At 39.3% G+C, this 22,535-nt stretch overlaps 2 protein-coding genes across 9 annotated transcripts in view; both read left to right on the top strand.

The window, feature by feature from the left end:
* The first annotated feature begins 870 nt into the window (after positions 1–870).
* faxdc2 (fatty acid hydroxylase domain containing 2) lies at positions 871–10,916 on the top strand. 2 transcript variants are annotated; one of them, XM_056441894.1, is made up of 9 exons: positions 871–936; positions 2,655–2,695; positions 4,491–4,591; positions 5,489–5,592; positions 6,510–6,631; positions 8,072–8,277; positions 9,238–9,343; positions 9,994–10,160; positions 10,529–10,916. In XM_056441894.1, the coding sequence occupies exons 1-9, from the start codon at positions 912–914 to the stop codon at positions 10,686–10,688; spliced, it is 1,032 nt and encodes a 343-aa protein (XP_056297869.1). In that variant the 5' UTR covers positions 871–911; the 3' UTR covers positions 10,689–10,916. The 2 variants fall into 2 exon arrangements, with proteins under 2 accessions (XP_056297869.1, XP_056297880.1); XM_056441905.1 differs by having other exon boundaries at positions 880–936; positions 4,494–4,591.
* A 2,760-nt stretch (positions 10,917–13,676) lies between these two features.
* The window catches only part of clip2 (CAP-GLY domain containing linker protein 2), a 33,798-nt gene continuing 24,939 nt past the window's right edge, over positions 13,677–22,535 (top strand). For 4 of the 7 annotated variants that reach the window (XM_056441478.1, XM_056441468.1, XM_056441450.1 and 1 more), the window contains exons 1-3: positions 13,786–14,616; positions 15,968–16,186; positions 20,197–20,262. In XM_056441478.1, the coding sequence (XP_056297453.1) occupies positions 16,072–16,186; positions 20,197–20,262 (181 nt within the window). In that variant the 5' untranslated portion in view covers positions 13,786–14,616; positions 15,968–16,071. The other 3 variants (XM_056441459.1, XM_056441461.1, XM_056441482.1) reach the window with 3 other exon arrangements.

Below are 22,535 nucleotides of genomic sequence, written 5' to 3'. Positions count from 1 at the left end.
TGACACAACCCTAACCCCAATATCTGCTGCTCTTGATCTGTCGGTCGTGCCTGCGGAGCATCATGACCTCGGTGAGGTATCGGTAAGGAGAGGGCGCTCTCTGCCACACCATCGTCCTTATGATTGTGCCATCGAGTTGCTAACAGGTACCACTTCTCCCTCGAGTTATATTTATATAAGTTTACAAACCAAAGACCTATTTATTGTTTTTTACAAAGATGCTGAACCAACAAAACGGTCATGTTTTATATATTCATATATTTATATTATATATATATAGAGTAGAAATATAAAATTATATACAAATACATATATATATATATATACTGTATAAAATTAAATATATATATGAATAAATATATTTCTATATCGATAAATATATATATATTTACATATTTATATAAATATGTATTTAAATATGTTTATATATACAATTATAGTTATTTACATGTAAACATTTATGTCTAAATATTATTTTATATACACATATTTGTATTTATATCTATTTATTTAAATTTGTATATATAAATATATATCTTATTTAATTAAATGGTTTCAGTTATATTTAAATATAAATATAGATATATTTATTTATATATTTTTTATATATATGTATTTCGTTTATATTATTTCTTCCCTTTACGTTTCTTTCTTATCTTTTTCTTTGCTTTTTTGTTGTTGTTCATTTTTGTTGTTTATTATTGACAATTTGTGAATTTGTATACGTGCAACTGTTTAAAAATATAATACCTGCGACGACGATATCGCTGCTTCCGCAGCTTCCGGGTACGGCTCTGGTCAGCTGACCCGGCACTGGCCAATCAGAAGTCCCTCGCTGTTGTAAATACCCGGTTGTTTTGATAGCGCCGCACAGTGCTGAGCGGGACGCACCGGAGAGACCGCGGGGAAACATGACGGTGGACAACGCAGTCAGCGGTGAGTCGGCGGTTCATCTGACCGAAAGTCTCAAGTCTCAAGTCTCAAGTCCTCCGTCAGTGAAAGTATTATTTTATGATTTAACTATAATGATCTGATACACCTGGCTAAACGCTTTAATTGTTTTGACTAGTCTTTATTATGTTTCAATGGTGTAATATTTATTAATGCAAAGCCTCAATGTGCTTCATTAACATGCTTAAAGTAAAATTTATGTAATGTTACAAAAGCTTCATCTCAATCTTTTTACTCTAGGCGACAGCAAATAATAAACACATCATTATAAACACATGAGTACTTTTGCTGAAGCTGAAGTTTTGTGATAGTCTAAAAATAATTGTAATAAAAATGTATAATACATTTATGAGCTCCTTTATGACTTCTCCATTGTGGTGTTGTTAAAATATAAATACTCTTGTATCTCATATTGATGAATACAAATTTTAAAAAGCCAGAATATTGAAATGTAAAAATATTTTTCTGCTTTAAAAACAGAAAAACAAAGTTATGTGATCCGGATCACAAGACGTCTCTGTCTTTCCTCGGTGGTTTGTGGTTTTCACATCATGCAAGTTGATTATTGGAGCAGAACTAATTGTCTAAATCTCGTTCACAGTGAAGCTCAAAGTGATTTAACAAAAAGCAAAACCCATTTTGAAAAGGAGGGTGGCTTTAATATAATCTGGATGTTTCACTCACAGCTGTACAGGACTGTCTCAGAAAATTAGAATATTGTGATGAAGTTCTTTATTTTCTGTAATGCAATTAAAAAAACAAAAATGTCATGCATTCTGGATTCATTACAAATCAACTGAAATATTGCAAGCCTTTTATTCTGATTTATTGCTGATTATGGCTTACAGCTTAAGAAAACTCAAATATCCTATCTCTAAATATTAGAATATCATGAAAAAGTATACTAGTAGGGTATTAAACAAATCACTTGAATTGTCTAATTAACTCGAAACACCTGCAAGGGTTTCCTGAGCCTTGACAAACACTCAGCTGTTATAAATCTTTTTTTTAACTTGGTCTGAGGAAATATTAAAATTTTATGAGATAGGATTTTACAGTTTTCTTAAGCTGTAAACCATAATCAGCAATATTAAAAGAATAAAAGGCTTGCAATATTTCAGTTGATTTGTAATGAATCCAGAATGCATGACATTTTTGTTTTTTTAATTGCATTACAGAAAATAAAGAACTTTATCACAATATTCTAATTTTCTGAGACAGTCCTGTATATACACATTAAAAAAAAATCTCTTCACTATTTTTGTGCTTTTTTTGTTCCATAAATTCCATAAATGTTCTTGCTCAGCTACAAATAGAAGGGAAAGTTGTGGTCTACAATAATTTTGCTGGAAAGAAAGTGTTCACTGTGAGAAGCACGGATTATAATAGGATTATATCTATAATCCTGAATCTGTAAATGCGGCACGGCACTCAAATGATTATCGGACCACGAAAAGATGAGAAGCAGTCGGAGATTTAATTAATTCACAAGTTTTTGTGGTAGAACTTTAATCAGTGGAAGTTTGTCTGAGTTTTATAAATGTTCTCTGTTAAATATTTTGTTTCATTATATATTTTTTTAAATCAGAACATTTAATCTTTAACTTTTGGCCTTCAGTTCAAACAAATAATGATTATTATTAATAACAGATGATGTGTTTAGATACCTTCCCAATAAACCAAACGGTGCTTCCTGTTGACAGACACGAGGAGAGCTGCCTCCGCAGACAGCAGCAGCCGACAGGTAGGAACTCAACACATTTATGACCCTCTGATTGGTCGATACCTGAGCCGAGTGACCGAGGACCCGCAGGTTGACAGGCGGAGTCACAAGGACGAGTTTATGACTAAGATTATTCAACTCTCAGTCCTTCAACCTCTGTGCTATATATGTTATGGCATATATATATATATATATATAATAAATATATATATCTTTGTTTATATATATATGAGTATGTATATATATATACATATACACGTGTGTGTGTATATATATATGTATATATTTACATATACACGTGTGTATATATATATGTGTGTTTATATATATATATGTATATACACACACAAATATATATGTGTGTGTGTTGAGGCCATTACACTAATTTGTGTTTATATATATGTGTGTGTATATATTTATATATACCCATATATGTGCGTGTATGTGATTTTATATATATATGTGTGTGTGTGTGTATATATTTATTTATATATGTATAAACGATTTTCCCACTCTGAATTCAAATGAGAGATTACGCCTTTTTTAAAACTAATCTTTTTAATGATTTCTCTCTGTTCTTCTCCCTGAGTCACTTCCACCTCCCCATTGTTGTTGTTTTGGGCCGTTTCTCCGCCGCGTTATGTAACAGCCGTGCTCTGCATTTAAAGCAATCCGTTCCCACCTGCCTGCTTTTGTTTCAGTCCGTGACTCTTGATTTTTTCCTGTCGGCCCGGTTGCTCTTCAGTTCTGGCTCGACCTGTTCCAGCTGGATGTTGTTCTCCCTCCTGTGTGACTGTGGCGAGGAGACAAAGAGCAGGATGGCTAATAAACGGGTTGTGTGCACACGACTATGAGACCCATGAAGGAGTGTTTTGTGCTTCTTTTCCAAAGGACTCCTGACGGTAGAGAACACACAGTTCATTAAATGTCCTCATGAGGATGGATGCTCAACTGATGCATCGGTGTTGGGAGGCCATCGTGCGACACTGTTGCCGGGCGGAGGCCATGGCGGTGTGAAACAGGAAGTCTAGTGACCGTGACATCACTCTTCAGTCCTCTGTTGCGGCATTTATAATATATATATGTGTGTGTGTGTGTGTATATATATATATTGAGGCCATTACACTGATTTAGGTTTATATATAAATATATTTATTTGTGTTTTATATAGATAATATATATAAACACAAATCGGTGTAATGGCCTCAACATTTGTGTTTATATATAGTTTATGTGTCAGTCTCTAGTTTCAAGTCTTCTTCTATACAGCATGATGTCATCATTTAGTACATGATGGTCATTTAGAGTCAAACAGACCATAAAGCAGGGGACGCTTTAGGGGCGGGGCTTCAAGGTGATTGACATGTTTTGGTCTTCAAACTCTAACCCTTCTTCTGCATTCGGTTGTTTTAAGTTACACCCTCAGGTTCTAAAAAAATAAAGATGGCGACGGCTAAAAGGCCTTCTGGGGACTTTTTTCCATTTTATTCTATACAGTCGATTGAAAACACACTCTTGATTTACATCCCAGTATTTCTCAGCATCGAGACCCCCCCCCCCCCCCCTCCACCAGCCTAGTGTCTTCTTCTGAATATCGTAGCACCGTTTCTCTCCTCCAGTCTCACGTTCTTCCCCGTGTTTGTCTTCTCTCCCCGGCGCTCCGTTCCTCACCGCTATGGAAGCTGAGTCGTCTCTGCGTGTGCAGATCCGGATCTACGAAAACTGAGACTTTTTCTGCATCATTTTTTTAGACGTTTCTGTGGGAAAACGGCAAAGGTCGCCCCGGAGTAACCGATATGTCCTCCTCCTCTCTCAGCAGGACGCTGCCGGAGGGCTGTGGGACTCCGTGAAGAAGGCGGCGGTGGTCATCGGATCTGGAATCTTGCTCCTGGCTGCATTTGGCAACTCGCTGACATGGTAGGGTCCGCTTCCAGGTTGCTGCGTTGCCCAGCGGTAACAAAAGCTTGTCTCGAAATGAACCCGGGGAGCTGCAAGGTCACAGGTTACTATGGCAACGCACGGTAATAATACGAAAGAAAGGAAAGGGGAGCTGAGCAGTGGGAGGACAGAGCAGGCATGGTCTTAAATATTTATATATATATATATAATTTATTCTTTTCTTCATATATATATATATATCATTTAATATATATATATTAAAATATACATGCATATTTAAATGCATATTTGAAAACAAATATATATTAATAAATATATATGAACAAATATATACATTTTAATAAATGAAAAAAATATATACAGTATAAGAAATGCATATAATAATACTAATTATATATTTATATATATATCAAATAAATTAAATATGCATTGGTCTGAAATGATGCTCAAATGTTTGGTACTTTCCTGAAAGAAAGAAAGAAAAGAAAGAAAGAAGAAGCTTATCACTCAAGTCTGTGCATCAAAACACAAGTTGAATAGTTTCAGGGTTGCGTGCACAACAATTCCAGGTATGTCGAGATGGAATTTGAACAGGTGTTTTGCTCTTGAAGAGCTCCTCACAGCAGAAACAGGAGGTTGTCGTTCAGCGTCCATCACAGAATATCAGCTGTGTGTGTGTGTGTGTGTGTTTGGTGCGACGGCCCATCAAGGTGTTCTCTGGAACGTTAGTCGAGCTTCATAAGGCGGTTGCTAGGCGGACCTCGGCCATCACATCATCTATGTAATAATTGTTTTTTATGTAACCGTTTCAAGGTGTGTGTGTGTAAATGCTGATGGCAACAACAACAAAATGCGTGTGATGATAATGTTTACTTTGACATTGGAGTCTTCTTCTTCTTCCTCTTCCTCCTCCAGGCACCTGCAGAGATTCTGGGGAGCTTCGGGGGATTTCTGGCAGGACCTGTGGACCAAGCTGCACGTGACGTTCGAGGGTCATCACACCGCTTTGTTCTACTTGGGTAAGAAGCAGAGAAGAAGAAGAAGAAGCGGCGGCGGTCAGGTTTGCTTGTGCAGACGAGCTCGTTGGATCCAGCAGGTTGTTGATCATAAGACACACGTGTGAGTCTGTGAGGACCAACGCACAACCATCTGATCCAGACAAGAACACAGAAAGAATAAAGAAAGAGCGGCTTTGTATCGATACACACTTTGTGTTGTGAAACACTTGGATAGGGGTGACTGTGTGTGTGTGTGTGTGTGTTCCGCCATTCAGTTCTAACATTTAACTTTGCCAAGTTGTTGTAGTTGTCTTGTTGACTAGTTGTCTAGTTGATTGGTTGTCATGTTGACAAGTGTTCTAGTTGTCTAGTTATCAACTTCTCTAGTTGATTAGTTTTCAAATTGTAGTTGTCTAGTTGTAGTTGTCTAGTTGACTCGTTGTCTGGTTGATTAGTTGTCTTGTAGTTGTCTAGTGTTCTAGTTGTAGTTGTCACGTTGTCTAGTGTTCTAGTTGTTTAGTTGTCACGTTGTCTAGTTGTCACGTTGTCTAGTGCTTTTGTTGTTCAGTTCTGCAAATCAAGTCATGACCTCTGGTGTCGACTCACTTTTCTGAAGTAGCTGTCCTGTTGTTGTGGTGAGCTGAAGGTATTTCTCAGTCAGATATGATCTCTGTGGGGACATTAGTCAGAGATAAGATGGATGTTGTTTTGTGTCGGGTGAGTCGAGCAACGAAGAAACCACGAGGTGCAGCTAGTCTGTGAAAACGTAAATTACCTTTCGATGCACAACAACTCAAATCTGTTTATATAAACAAATTCTAAGTGTCTATTTATTAAATTACCAATACATTAAAAAAAGATTCATCCAAAACAAAACAAAACCTGATAAAAATGGTATTGCGCAACCCTGCAATGAGCTGGTTGGTCTTTCCCAACAGGGACGATGCTGATTCCCACTCTGGCCTTCTGGGTAACCAACGCTCTGCTGCTCCTGGTGGACACCACCGGTAAACCCTCCTTCATCACTCGCTACCGCATCCAGCCGGACAAGAACAACCCGGTAGGGCATCTCCTCCACCAGTTCCTTTAAATATATATATACATACATATATGGTCAATATCAGCATTCTCACATATATACATATATATATAAATATACACATTCATATATGTGTATATATATACACATATAAATCTGTATATATGTATATATTTTATTTTTTAAAATAATTATATATATATATATCAGCATTCTCAGTCATATATATATTTTTATACGTATATGTGTGTGTATATATATATATTGTGTGAACTGCATCATTGAATGAATACATAAATCAATATATCTCATATTGTTTGATAATTTAAATCTTGAGATTAGTTTTGTTAGTCCTTTTTTTTTAATGGTCATTTAATTTTAAAAACAGTTTTAGATGTTATTGGAAAACACAGTAATAATCACATCGCTGGCATAATTAATTATATTTATAATAATTCTCATATATATATATATTTATAAATTTTATATACATATATATTTAAAGTGACACATGGAAAAAAACAACTTCTATATGAATGATATGATACATAAATCCATGTATGTTGTCATGGAGAACAGGCGTCCACCTGGCCGACCTCACATAACCTCCTCCTGTGTTTGAGTAACCGATGTTAGATAAAGGCCGAAGGCACTAAAGGTCGCCCAGGTTTTTGATAACCTTTCACAGATTATAAACAGGAACACAGTTCGTGTCCATGGACTTCAAGATAATCCGTGAGACAAGTTCAGGTTGTCCATCATTTACATTTATTGGTGGACATAAGATTTTATATTTTTCCCTCAATAGAAATGAGCGATGTCAGCGATAACACTTAATCTGCTGAGTCATCATTTGTGTCCTGTCGGTTGTTCTCTGTGACCGATGGGACTCAAATTCAGAGTTCAAAGCCTTTATCAAGCGATCTAGCCATGTATCTTGAATTCAGTTATTTTTATTGTATGCAGGTGCCCTTGGTTATATATATATATATATATATATATGTATTTATTATTGTTTGTTTTGTAAAATAAATGACAAAAATATATGTATATATTTTTGGGGGGAAATAAATAAACGTATATATATGTGTGTGTGTATGTATATATATATATATATAGATAATTCAATATGATGATTTTGTCTCACAATAGAACCGTATTGGTATGAAATCGTATATCGTTGAACACGATTGTGTCGTTTTAAATTGATAATAATAAACTTAGTTAAATAAAACTATTATCACTATGAATTTGATTAATCTTCTCGAAAGCGTTTAGTTCTACAGTTTTTAATCAAATGAGGAAATAACAAAGCATTAAATTCACAAAGGAGTAGAACAAATATAAAGTGCTTTTACCATGTGATTTTTTAATAAAGTATTTATTTATTAATTGGAGAACCAGAAAACAAACTATTTCACTGTATATTGTTTGATCATATCCTCCCCTGACTTCTGCCAGGTGGACCCAGCTAAGCTTTGGCATGCGGTGAAGACGGTGGTCTTCAACCAGGTGTTCATCTCGGGGCCCATGGTGGTGGTGGCTTACTACCTGATGACCCTGTGGGGTGACCCCTGTGACCCCGAGCTGCCCACCTTCCACCGGGCCCTGCTGGAGCTGGCTTTCTTCACCTTCTTGGAGGAAATCATTTTCTACTATTCGCACAGGTTGGAAACATTGAATTTGTATTGTCTGATATTTAAGCATTACTGCCACCTAGAGGTTGGAGGGAAGAATGTGAATATGAAGACTATTGCTAAAAACATTATCGTTTATTTTTGTATCGGGGCCAGAAAATAGATACAGAAAGTAAAAATAATTAAAGTAATGACTTTTCATATATTAGAATCATTAGGTTGAAGTCAATATTTTTATTTGTACAATAATAATAATAATAATAATAATAACAGTACGAATACAAATCATATACAAATGATTGAATATTTAAAAAAAGAATAAGATATTATCAATATTTTGATAAAGTACTGTATTAAGTATTGACCAGTGATTTACACTGTAGTACGATTTGGAGGTACTTTTTATGAGGAAAATATTGCTAATATTTTGTATTTATATTCCATTATTTTTTATATTCTTTGACTTGGTACTGTGCAGATTATAATTATAAATACAATATATAATCTATGGATAACTTATAACGTAAAATCTGACTGATTCCCATACATATATATATGGGAATCAGTCTGATTTTACGAAAATATATATATATATGAATCAGTCATTTAACGAAAATAATTGTGTGTGTATGTATTTATATATATATATATAAACAGTATATATTAATGATCGGTCAATAATTATAATATGAAATGAAAGAGTACTTTAAAGTCACAGTGAGGAACTTTGAACTGTTTATGAAACTGTATTTATTAAATACTGACGCCTCTTCATGATCCTTGATAAAATCATATGTTTTTTAAAGGTTGCTCTTAAAAATCTCCTTTAAATATATTTTTAATGCATGCCTTTGACTCGTGACCAAGTATTTCTCCACAGTTTCACTGCTGCTTTGATTGAAGTAGATTATCCCAGTACCGTTGTCCTATTCCTCCTCATCTTCCTCTTCCTCTTCCTCACCCTTTTCTTCCTCTTCTTCTTCCCATCAGGCTGTTCCACCGCCCCAACCTCTACAAGCGTTTCCACAAACAGCACCACGAGTGGACCGCTCCCATCGGAGTCGTGTCCATTTACGCTCATCCTCTGGAGCACCTGGTGACTGACCCCGTTTGTATTCATGTAGTTATTCAAAATGTTGGATTTATATCATTTCTCATTTATTTTTTTGATATTTCTTTCCACATAAATTTATATAGATAAATAAATATACACATAAATATATATATATACACACACATACATGTATATATACACAAATAAATATATGTGTGTGTGTATTCACATATATAAACATACCTTGCTATTGTGCATTCAATACTAAGCTATTCAAATACACATGGGTATATACATATGTGTGTGTGTGTATATACACATATATGTATGTGTATATATACATATATGTGTGTGTGTATACACATATATAAACATACCTTGTTATTGTGCATTCAATCCTAAGCTATTCAAATACACATGGGTATATACATATGTGTGTGTGTATATATACATATGTGTGTGTATACACATATATGTATGTGTATATATATATGTGTGTGTATACACATGTATAAACATACCTTGTTATTGTGCATTCAATACTAAGCTATTCATATACACATGGGTATATACATATGTGTGTGTGTGTGTATATACATATATGTATGTAAATATATATGTGTGTGTGGGTCCTTGGCCTGAAAAACATTGAAGGCTCCTGCCCTGAGCTTTTATAATTTCTTATGATTCAGATCTCCAACATGCTGCCGGTGGCTCTGGGGCCGGTGGTCCTGGGCTCCCACCTGACCACCACCTGCATGTGGTACTCCCTGGCTCTGATCAGCACCACCATCTCCCACTGCGGCTACCACCTGCCCTTCCTCCCCTCCCCCGAGTTCCACGACTTCCACCACCTCAGGTGAGTCCACCTGTCCGGGGGTCCAAGAGTACCTTTTTCTATATATTAACGTAAGATTTTATGTGGTAATTAAGTTTTTTTAAAAGTGAAATTATTATTTTTTAATAAATCTTTATAACTATAATTTTTCGAAATTGACCACAATGACGACATGGAATAATCAGTTTTACTCGCATACTTTACCACAATTTGTACTACGACTTTCATTTGATGTCATCATAGATGAGTTCAGCATCTCAAGTTCCTTTGAAAAAATCCATCAAAGTGAAATCTTTAAGAACATTTTTTATTTTAAACGTTATAACTCTAAAATTGGACGTGTATAATTGGATCGGCTGTAATCACGCGTCCTTACTTCCCGCCTCCAGTTTCAACCAGTGCTTCGGGGTCTTCGGCGTGCTGGATCGGCTCCACGGCACCGACGCCAAATTCCGTCAGACCAAACAGTACGAGCGCCACTCGCTGCTCACCGGCCTCACCCCTCTGAGCGAGAGCATTCCCGACGCGCCCAAGAAGAGTCTCTGGTGACCTCGTGACCTTTTGATTCTGGGCTGCTGCTGTGGGAAAATGAAGGTTCCCAACCTTCAGTGACTATTAGATTGTAATCATTGAGATCCAGAGGACCCCATTGATCGGTATAAATCTGTACTTTTAATCCCCCCGCCCCCCAAATATTGCACTTTTCATCTCCTCGAATGTAAAAATGTGTCTTTTAATATTACTTGAGTGTTTATCAATAAAACATTTTAATTAAGAGATGTAGCGTACTTATTGTTCTGTGTTCATCTCTGTTACGTTCCCCGACTGATGTCATGGGGAGGCGGGGAGTAACCGTTTAAATAATGATGATGCCCTTTGTGCATTTGATGCAAATTTAACGAAAAAATCATAACATCAGGATGAGATGAAGCTCAGGGTGTACGAGAGATAGCTGGAACATTTACATTTCAGAGTTATTTTTCATTCACTGTGAACACAAACAGACTGTTGGGGAAAAATTCAAATAAATAGTATTTTGTTGAAACAAGAAGAAGGAGAAGAAGAAGAGGATTGGAGTCAAAATCAACGGTTTAGAAATTCAACCATGAGATTTTATGTATATGTCTGATATTGTTAGTCTGTTAGTCTTCACCCTGATGCAAACACAGACTTTGCATATCGAGAGGCTCTGGAATGTTTTACTAAGTTGCACAATTCTTATTAACAAAGGAAAAATACATTTTGAAAAGGTAACAGTCCAGTGTGAGAAATCTGAACAGATGTTTTTTAAATGTCTCCCTGTTGTGACCCCGTTGCCCTTCACAAAACAAGTTGACTGGTTGCTTGAAGACTAGTTGATATGTGTGCACTAAACAGATGCAATGTCCAATTTCTAACGTGAAAAGTAATTTATTTTATGTACATTTTACAACAGAAACCAAATGATATGTTTTCTGTCAAACCCCATTTGTCTTAACCAAAAAAACAACACAAAAAAACCTTCGTTATCACAGTCGACTGTTCTCACGGTCAACAAGTGTTTCTGCCAGTCCAGCAACACCTGGCCTCCGTGTCTGTTTGACAGCGGCCCTACGCCCCCTAGTGGTGGGAGGTGCAACAACACCAAATCAAAAAGGCTCTTACGCTCGTCAAATACACAGCATGCGAGCCCTTTGATTGGCTGGATTGGGTCACATGATGTGACACACTCCTCGTTAGTATAGTGGACAGTATCTCCGCTTGTCAAAACGCTCTTATTAAATTAGTTAAGGTGAGAATTGAAGCGCCTCCCGGCTCTCCAGCATGAAAAGTCTCCTACTGGTATACGCGGCTGGCCTGTACTTACAGATGGTGTGTTCAGGGACCAATCTCCCGAGCGGGCTTCCAGGAAGTGTTTTAACGCTCCACACACACCCTCATTGTTCATCAGTTATTTGATTGGACGCTGCAGCTTTATAAAATAAATGTTTATTCTTTTAATCAAACTATTGTCTCATTCATTTGTGTCATTTGAGCCTATAAACTGTTTGCTTTGGAATCCTCATTGTTTGTTTAAATACTGAATGTTCTCTCTTTTTCATGTATGCGCCGAGTCATGGAACAGTCATGGGGGTCATTCACCGCCCCTCAGGAGGTCTGGAGGAGAAGTGGTTGGAGAACAGGAGAAAACAGCAACTGTTTGGTTGAGCATCACGTGATAATGGACATTAATCTTGTAGTTGTTTTCTAGTTTTATTTTATTATTGTGTGGTGGTTTATAGTTGTATTATATGTGATGCAGCAGCTGGATGGCAGATTAAAGCAGCTAAATGTATTAATTTTAACATATATGTGATGATATCTGACGTATAAAGATCTCCAGCCAGGTAAGGGTTCACATTTCCTTTATTTTGGCTATTTCCAGTTTTTATCCTGCGACATTTTTATTATCTTTATGTGTGCGATGCAACCTCCAAACTAAAACCATGTCATCCAACTACAGTCAGCCACAGAGAAGTTTCACATAAAGAACACTGTTGACTCATTTACAGAGCTGTAGGGACCTCTAGTGGCCAGCAGAAAGAACTGCAGCCTGTCAGCAACTAAACTGATTCAGATTATTTATTATCCTTTATAGATGACATTTGTTGTCAGTCTGTAGTCTGGACACAGAATATATATATATATATATATATAAAAGTGTATATATATGTGTATATATTTATATTTATACATTTATATTTATATATACATTTATATGTATATACATTTATATATATATATATACACAAATAAATGTGCATTTGCATTCATGATATTGTGTCTTGGAATGTACAGCTGTATATTTACCAACCATGTCCTCTGTTTGGTTATGAACAGGTGGCATACCGATAAGATAAGGCAGAACTTTATTAATTATAAATGAAAGAGTTTAATTGAAGATTACCAGAATAAAATAGATCTCAGAATTATCACTAGGAAACAGCTTATGTTATTTTTATTGTATAATGTATTATTATAATTTATTAGAATTGTGATACACTTGGGATTTTGTGCAGATTTAAAACCAACAACATAAAAGCAATCTCGTTTAGTGAGCTTTAAATGTGCTGGTTAGGTCGAGAGCTAGCTTAGTTGTGTCCAGTCTTTATGCTAAGCTAAGCTAACTGGCTGCTGGCTGAAGCTTCATATTCAACATGTGAGATGTTAATGTGCCTTAAAAAGAAATCTGGAACTATTAATTGAAAAAAAATCCCCCCAAAAGCCTAATCGTGAGGTAAAGAATGAAAGTGGTGATACTTTGCCACCACTGAAGGATCATTTCGCGCTCCAGCTGTCAAACTGGGACACGCCCATCTTCGGACCAGCTGGCCAATCACAGCGCCTGGATTTTCTTTGGCTCCACTGACCAATCAGGACGCTTTAAATGGAGACGGAAAAAAGGGGGCGAAGTGATCCACGTAAACGGTCGTGACCCCACCCACGGGGCCACAAGGATATGAGAATGAATCGCCCACGCGATAAAAAAAAAAATGTGTCCACGTGCATGCAGAGGGCATTAAACTCATATTATAGTCATGTGGTTCTTCTATAAGGACCACTTAGATATCCCGGATGTGCCGGTAAACGTATGTGCAATCCCTTCTCTTTAACGTGAGTGTGTTGTTTTAAATAACTTTGTATGATTTGCACGACGTGATTTTCCCTTTTTGGAGACACACGGAAAGCCAGTCGTCACACATGTGGCGCGTAATTGGAGGAAAGACGGAGCTTTTTCTTTTTGTGTGTGGCGCTTTTATTGACGCCGAATACAAACAAATAAATTTAAAAAATAGCACGAATGATTGCAAGTGGCTCCGAGTGGTGCGTGTTGACCGGCAAGGCTCGGGGTCAGTGTCTACGTCCACCCTCCCGGGGACTGGAGCCGCCCGCCTCGCTCCTCTCTTCCCCCAGGAGGCTGCGCCTCAATGCCAGCCCCTTTGTTCCGTCTAGCCGGTGGGCTGAGTCACAGAGAGGGAGGCTGAGCTTCTCCTTCATACCACAGGCGTGAGAAGAAGCTGGAATATATATAAAAAAAGAGAGAGAATATAGGAGCGACAGAAGCGTTATCTTTTTTTTCTCTCTGTGTGTGTTGCTGATGCTGCGTTTCCGCCGGGGTGTGCAACTGCTCGGCTACAAACAAACAAACAACCAAAACAAGCCCGGCGACACATCTCTTTCAGCTCGTTTCCCGGACAAGAAAAAAGGAGGAAGGAGACAATGAACCGGCAGCTCTCCCGCGAGTGAAGCCAGCGCCGCGGTGCACCGGTCCACCATCCAGCTGATCCACGCTGACTCTCCCTTTTTTCACGTTTTTTTCTCCTCCTTCGTCTCTTCCTCCTCTGCTCAGCATCCATATTGGCATCCCAGGGAGTGGCAACCACTCATCCCCCCCTTTCCCCTGGCGAGAGAGCCTGAAAGTTATCCCCTCCGTCGCTCTGATTTCCAACACAGTAAGGTGAGTGTTTCCTTCTATTCATGCGCTTTTTATTTTGTATTTTTATACTAATATATGGAGGCGACGGGGGGGGGGGGGGGTTCGCTGCAGTCTGGACCACGTTGCCGCAGTAGCTACAACAATGGATGAAACGTAGTGTTGTGGGGAGGTGCGCATTGTCATCCTCCTCATCCTCATCCGGCTCCACTCGGACCGAGGTGTCGACTGGGAGGAGGACAAAATGAATCCAGGCCCACGTGAAGGAAAGCGTGGCGTGGAAAATATCACATCGCTCCAGGGGCCTCAGGGCCACCCGGTTTATACAAGGGTTGACTCTGTAAATATGAAAATAAAAAATACAGTATCAAAATGAGGGGTGAATATGGGAAATGATAACTCCTGCAGCCGGATGTGTGTTTGTTATAACAGCATTATATCTCCTTTATGGCCTTTGTAGACCACGCTCCACTTGGACTCCGGCCTACATTGATTATTATATTCTATTTATTATCATTCTATTGATTAGTGGGCCACGACAGAATATTTGAATTTATGAATAATTATGAAAATATACTATTTGGGCTACTACAGAGTTATTAGAGGATGTCTCACTCCTACATGTAAACAACTCCCAATGTGAATGTTTGTGTTTTTCTATGGCTGTTAGTAGGAATAAAGAGCACAAATACAAATTAATAAAGGTGCATACTGCTTTAAAAGAACCACGGGGTCTTTTAAATTGCTGGTTCTGAATTATTTTATTTTTGTCATTCGTGGCATTTCTAAGTTTTATGGCCATGAGTGAGGAGTTTACCATAAATAGAGATTTTACTAGTTTTATAACCAGCATGTAAAAGGAAGAACTGTCCATCATTTCACATGAAAAAAAGGGGGAAAATGAGAATACAAATCTGAGAAAATTGACATTATTTGTCTTTCTTCATGTCAGATTTCTAAATGTAAACAAATCCATTTTTTATTTGTGTTTTTGTTAGTATGTTTAAAGTAAATTGGGAAAGAATAGTTTAAATAAAAGGACCAAAGGTTCTTCTAAGTTGCTGGTTCCCAACATTTTAGTTAAATTATCATGTTTTATGGCCTCGTGTTGCTATGAGTAAAACAGTGATTGTTTCATTTGAAGGATTTCAGATGTATTACACACAAAAATAGGGAACAAATACAGAACCCTATGTTGGGCCACTTACACATCCTTGCACGACATAATCAAGTCAAGAAAATTCCACAGAAATGTTTGAAAACCTTTAGCACTATGTGGAAGTTGTTTACGGCCGGTCATCACACACACCGGGCCCCTTCGGTACAGGTTTGCGGGTTCCGGGGTGTTACGTAATGACGCCACTTCTCCCGACAGATAAACATGGAGAGCGACGGCCGCCGCTCCCCCATCTAGTGCCTCGTCCGCAAAGCCTTCGTCACCCGGGAAGAGGAAGAGGAGCGCCCCGGTTCCTCTGCACCATGAACATGCTCAAGTCCACTGGGCTGAAGATCCCTGGCCGGGGGCCCAAGCATTCCAGCCCAGTGGGGAGGGCGTCAGCGGGGGGAACCTCCAGCCCCGTCATCCCTAAAGACAGTAAGTCACTTCCTCCTGACCCCCCCCCCCTCTCCCCCCTCCAGTTATTTCTTCTCATCACCGGAAGTGGCTCAGACCATTTATTAGCGTTAATGACTCAGGAGAGCACAGCTGCATTAGATTACACACACACACACACACACACGCACGCACAAACACATGCATACACACACACATACATACACATACAAACACACACACACAAATACAGACAAAGACATACACATACAAACACACACACACATAAAGGCAAAGACATACACAGACACACACTCACATACAAACACACATACAGACAAACACACACAGACATACATATAAACACACACACACAAACAGACAAAGACATACACATACACACACACACACACACACACATACACACGCACACACACACACATACATACACATACAAACACATACACAGACACACACACACAGACATACACATACAAACACACACACACATACAGACAAAGTCATACACATACACACACACACACACACACACATACAAACACACATACAAACACACATACAAACACACATACAAACACACACACACAAATACATACAAAGACATACACATACAAACACACACACACATAAAGGCAAAGACATACACAGACACACACTCACATACAAACACACATACAGACAAACACACACATACATACATATAAACACACACACACATACAGACAAAGTCATACACATACACACGCACATACAAACACACACGCACACACATACATACACATACAAATACATCCACAGACACACACATACATACACACACACATACACACACACACACACATACATACACACACACACACACACACATACATACACACACACACACATACACACACACACACACACACACACACACACACACACATGGATATGACAGAAGTTATTCATATAATCAGAGCAGCTGGCAGAATAATGATGGGACAATTATGACAGCAGCAGTGGAAACAGTAGAATAATAATGATAATAAAAGAATTAACGGGGGCAGTATTAGTAATGTGACCATTAATATTAATGCTGAGTCATGATTTCACCCGTTGGTTTGTGGACTGACGTTTTGAAGCATTGAGTCCGGCAATTTGTCCGTCGCCATCCTGTCTTTTTGCAACCAGCGAACAGGAAGTGACCGTATTGAGACGCCGTATACCTGTCAATCACCTTGTAGCCCCGCCCCTAAAGCACCCCCTGCTTCAGTAGGGCCTCAGCACTCAGTGGCACCTCAGTGGCAAGTCTGGTGCGTGCCAGTAGTGCGATGGATGTGTGTATATATATATATAAAAGACACTAATTAATATATATATATATATATATTAATCCTCCGTGTCTACAAAAGACACTATATATATATATATATATCCATCTGTGTATCTAGCTATTTTAGCTATCTATCTATCTATCTATCTATCTATCTAGCTCCTCCATTCTGTGATCGTCACTGAGTGCCAGTGCTTAAACTTTAGACTAACAGTGGCATCTCCTCAAAGGAGAATTTCATGGAGGTATAACAGTATGACATGGTAAAAAAATAATTATATATTTTTATTATTAAAGAAATACATATCATGGTATATAAGTGTTATATATTGCATATTTTAAGTAAGTCTAAAAATACATTATCTGTGCCAGTGAGTTGCCAGTGAGGTGCCAGTGAGTTGTCGGTGCCAGTGATTGCACTCGCCCTCTCTCCCCTGCTTTATCGTCTACTCGTCTCTAAATGAACATCCCGCGGTATTGAAGAAGACTTGAAACTAGAGATCGAGACACAAACTGTGATATTGATGTTTGAAATGCGGCGCTCGGAGAAACCTAAACGACGCGTATCAAATCAAGCGCTTCCTAAACTAATCCAGATGTCTGGGATTCACTTTTGGGATGGATGCGAGGCTTCTGCAGGCGCACCCTGCAGCGACGGCCTGGGGAAAAAACCTTCTGGATGTTGCATTGCGGGAGAGTAATAAACATTAAAACGCACCGAATTCAGGCGACGAAAAACGCTGAAAAACACGGCTCTGTTTATTTCATCGTGAATCAATGAATAATCAAGATGATAACAACATCTTGATTCTACCATAAGCGTGCAGCCAGGCTTTATTATTTCCTACACTTAATGTTTAGCGTCTCTTAGCTTTAAAAGAAAAACGTATGTTTGTTTTTACGTATTCAGCAATAACTCGTATAACTGTGTTTACGCGGTTTTAGTCGTATATCCGATGCCTGATGTGTCGCCTTCTCCTTCTGCATTAGAGCCCCGTTAAAAACACACCAATGTTCCTTCTTTTAGGCTTTAAGAACCGGAGAGACAAACTAATGCTCTGAAATATGAAATGAAAAGGTGAGATGAGCTTCTGGGAAAAGAAACCCGGACTCACCAAAATTGGACTTTTCTGTAAAACACGACCCCCCTTAGCCTGCAAAAGTAATCACAGCTGTTCTCACTCTGAAACGCGGCCGCGCTGTTTATGCTCTCCGGTTTTAGCCCTCATGACAGCAGCTCCACACGCACATGTTGGCTTCGTTTTTTGCTGAATTACAGCTTCGCTCTTTCCCAGCTCCCAGCGAACGCCACACTGTCGTCGGCGTATGGGAGGCGGCTACAAGTGGGTCACGGTTCATGCTGACTGTGGAATTTCAGGGGGGGGGGGGGAGAAACACAGGAAGTGTTTAATTTACACAGTTTATAATGCCTTGAGTGCACTTCTGTCCTACTCCAGTTCATATGTGAGCAGGATTACTCTTTTTCTTGTCTTTTGTTTTACAGCTGCAGCAATTAGTCAACTCTTAAAGAAGAAATTGGCAACTATTTATACTTTTTTCCCCCCTCAAAACTCATTAAATGCTGTTTTTCAACCTCTTAAATATGGAGATTTCCTTCATTTCTCTGTTTTTACTTCATGTTAACGTGAATATATTCTGGTTTGGACAAAACAAGACATTTAAAGAACGTAATTACTTTAGAATAGATCATTTTTCACACTATTATATCGTCACTTTCCTAAAATAACGCCTAAAATTCAGAGTTCAATTCACAAGACACGTTATTGTTATGACTACTTTATTCTTCTCAAAGATATCCTTCTTGATTTCCGCAAAGTCGGCTATAAAACCGTAATAAGATATCGGGGGGAGACTACACGACCCTGACGGGAGGGACAGGGGCCCGGCCTCCACGTCCTCACCCCCTTGTTTGTTGCTCTATATCTGGGCAGCTTGTGAGAAAGGGGGCCACCGTGTCGGAAGTTGGCAGACTTCACTTTGCTGAATTTAAATGACGGTTTTCACCCTCCGGAGGAAGTTGTTGTCGGAGAGCAGCCGAGACGGCTCCTCGCGGCGCGCCTTTGATGTGGAAATAACCGCGCCGCGCCGCCGCTCCTGATGCCACGTCTCCCGTGGGCTCGGCGGCGAGTCTCTCCGCAGAAAAGTCTCGGCTGCTGCCGTTCGTCTGTTCGCAGCTCGCACGACTCCACTTCACGCCGTCACACTTGCTTTTGTTTGTTTGTCATTTGCATTCTTTCATTATAATTATATAATTTCATTATAATATTTTTTTTTCATGGGAGTGCAAACAAGCTGTAAACGCATCATTTGCTCATTAACACCCACAGGCCGTGTAAGTAAGAAGTGGACGTAGTCGGCGTGACGTCACACGTCGGTTTGTGGGTTGACAATTTGAAGAAATTTCGGAAGTCGCCATCTTGTTTTTAATGAACTCCGAAGTTCATTTAGTGAGCGACTTAGGATGCCTCGGTGTTCCACTGAGCGATGGAGAAGGACTTTCGCTCCAGCGGCAGTTTTTTAATGAACACCTTTATTTTTTTTATTTTTAGTTAGCATCTTTCTGTCGGTCACGTGTTATGTGGCGTCTTCTGGTTTTGTTTGTTTCTTGTCTTGTGTTACTTTTCTGTTGTGTCTATTTTTTGTCTGTATGACTTGTTGGTGACAAATAAGTTTAATAAATGTTTTTAATCTAATCTAGTTGGACTGTGGAGGCGTGACGTAGAGACGGAGTGCATGGCTCTGGTGGAGATCCGTCAATCCCAAGGTAGCCCCACCCTAAATACACACCATACTGTATCAGGCTGCAAGACTCCTCTGGTTGTATAGAAGTCTATGCTTCATGTCTTAAAGCTGCATTCTCTCTCCTCACCACCAGGAGGCGACTCCTCTGGTTGTTTCGAACTCTGTGATGCATGTGTTTAAGCTGCATTCACTATACTGACCACCAGGAGGCGTCTCCTCTGGTTGTATAGAAATCTATGCTTCATGTTTTAAAGCTGCATTCTCTCTCCTCACCACCAGGAGGCGACTCCTCTGGTTGTATAGAACTCTGTGATGCATGTGTTTCAGCTGCATTCTCTATACTGACCACCTGAGGCGACTCCTCTGGTTGTATAGAAGTCTATGCTTCATGTGTTTAAGCTGCATTCTCTCTACTGACCACCAGGAGGTGACTCCTCTGGTTGTATAGAAGTCTATGCTTCATGTGTTTAAGCTGCGTTCTCTATACTGACCACCTGAGGCAATTCCTCTGGTTGTATAGAAGTCTATGCTTCATGTGTTTAAGCTGCATTCTCTACTGACCACCAGGAGGTGACTCCTCTGGTTGTATAGAAGTCTATGCTTCATGTGTTTAAGCTGCATTCTCTATACTGACCACCTGAGGCAATTCCTCTGGTTGTATTGAAGTTCATGCTTCATGTGTTTAAGCTGCATTCTCTCTACTGACCACCAGGGGGCGACTCCTCTGGTTGTATAGAAGTCTATGCTTCACATGTTATAACTTCTATACAACCAGATGAGTCTGTAGACAAACTGAAACCATATGAGTCCATGTGAAGCTCTAGATCTCCTGTAACTTGGCACCAGGAAGCAAAATTAACGCAATGCAAAGACTGGAAATACAAAAAAATAATGCAAATACAGAAAGTTAGAATAAAACAACTAAATTGGTGAAATTGAGAAAATGGAAAACATCTCCACGGCGTGGATGTGTGTGTGTCTTCAACACGACATTTGGCTGTGGATTTCCTTTTTGTCTAACGAGACGTTACCTTGAATCGCCGTCCATCTGACGGCAACAAAAGTCAGAAAACACTGCCGCTCGACCCCCGCCATCTGTTCGCGCGTTTGCCGCTCGACCTCACACAGCTGCCGCGAGCAGCGCCGGAGACACAACACGGCACCGGCCTCGATAAGCCCAACTTAAAAACCAAAAGAACAAGACGACGGCCATTGTGGGCAGTGATCATAAATAGGCAGAGTTAAAGAGGCCGGAGAAAGAGGTGGGTGTGCAACCAAAGTAGGGTGAGATGGTGGGGGGGGGGGGTAATTGGAGGGGGGAGGGAGGGGATGAAGCTGTGGAGGTTTCATTGTGCAGAGCGGATGAATAGTGGGATTCAGATGGCGGTGGGAGGCGGCCAAGCACAATAGTGAAAGTGCGGGCTGTGTTTCCAGTCCTCCCTTCTGCCGAGGATCCTTTTGCCCTCGCTCTCCTGTTGCCGAGGCAACCCGGAATCACGAGGTTGGTTAGAAACTCTGCTCAGGGTCTTCCGGATCACATGATATTCCCTTTTAAAAAAATTAAAAATAATCGTGTTTGACATCTTTTACTGGACATGAACTGGTGCTGACTGGGTGTGTTTGAGCTTCTTACTGGGAGCAACTGAAAACTGAACCGAGGTATTGAACTGAATTTGTACATTAGGGAGACAACTGGGTTCAGAAAGGGATCGGCTATCCGTCACTTAGGTATATTGTGCTTCATGTCAAGACTAGTGGACCAATTGAAGTTTCTGACTCGTCAACCAATCAGAAGCTGCGATCCTTCCATCCCCAATCTATCGGGGATGGAAGGATCGCAATGAAAGTTAATGTAATAAACTAGTCATGTAGATTCTATCATTGTGAGGGGTTTACCCAGGGAACCTTTTCATGGTTGTGTTGTGCAGTTTATTTGGTCACGGTGGTGTCTTGTCTTTTATTTTAGCACTTTCTAGGCTGCTGAGTGAATGGCTTGTAGTTTTTATGACTTATTTATTTTTTAATGATAAAAACCCAAACAGTCTGCTAGTGTTAATGGTATTCTGAATAATAATCGATATCATTGACAGAAAGGTTTCTCAGGTGCGCTTCCAAGTCGTCTCCGGAGCTTCTTTTTTTAAACATCTGAGCTCCCGGCTGCAGATGTGGGTCAAAAACTGAGCTACTGACGTTGATGTTGAGTGTCAGTTTGCTTTTAGCGACCTCCATTTGGACACTTTACTGATCCAGTTTTCTGATTGTCGATATCTTCCAATCAGTTTATGATTGGGATGT

Source organism: Pseudoliparis swirei, chromosome 3, assembly GCF_029220125.1.
Source record: "Pseudoliparis swirei isolate HS2019 ecotype Mariana Trench chromosome 3, NWPU_hadal_v1, whole genome shotgun sequence".
Lineage (NCBI taxonomy): Eukaryota > Metazoa > Chordata > Actinopteri > Perciformes > Liparidae > Pseudoliparis > Pseudoliparis swirei.
Note: the sequence above shows the minus strand (reverse complement) of the source record. Positions and strands in the feature narration are given on the sequence as shown.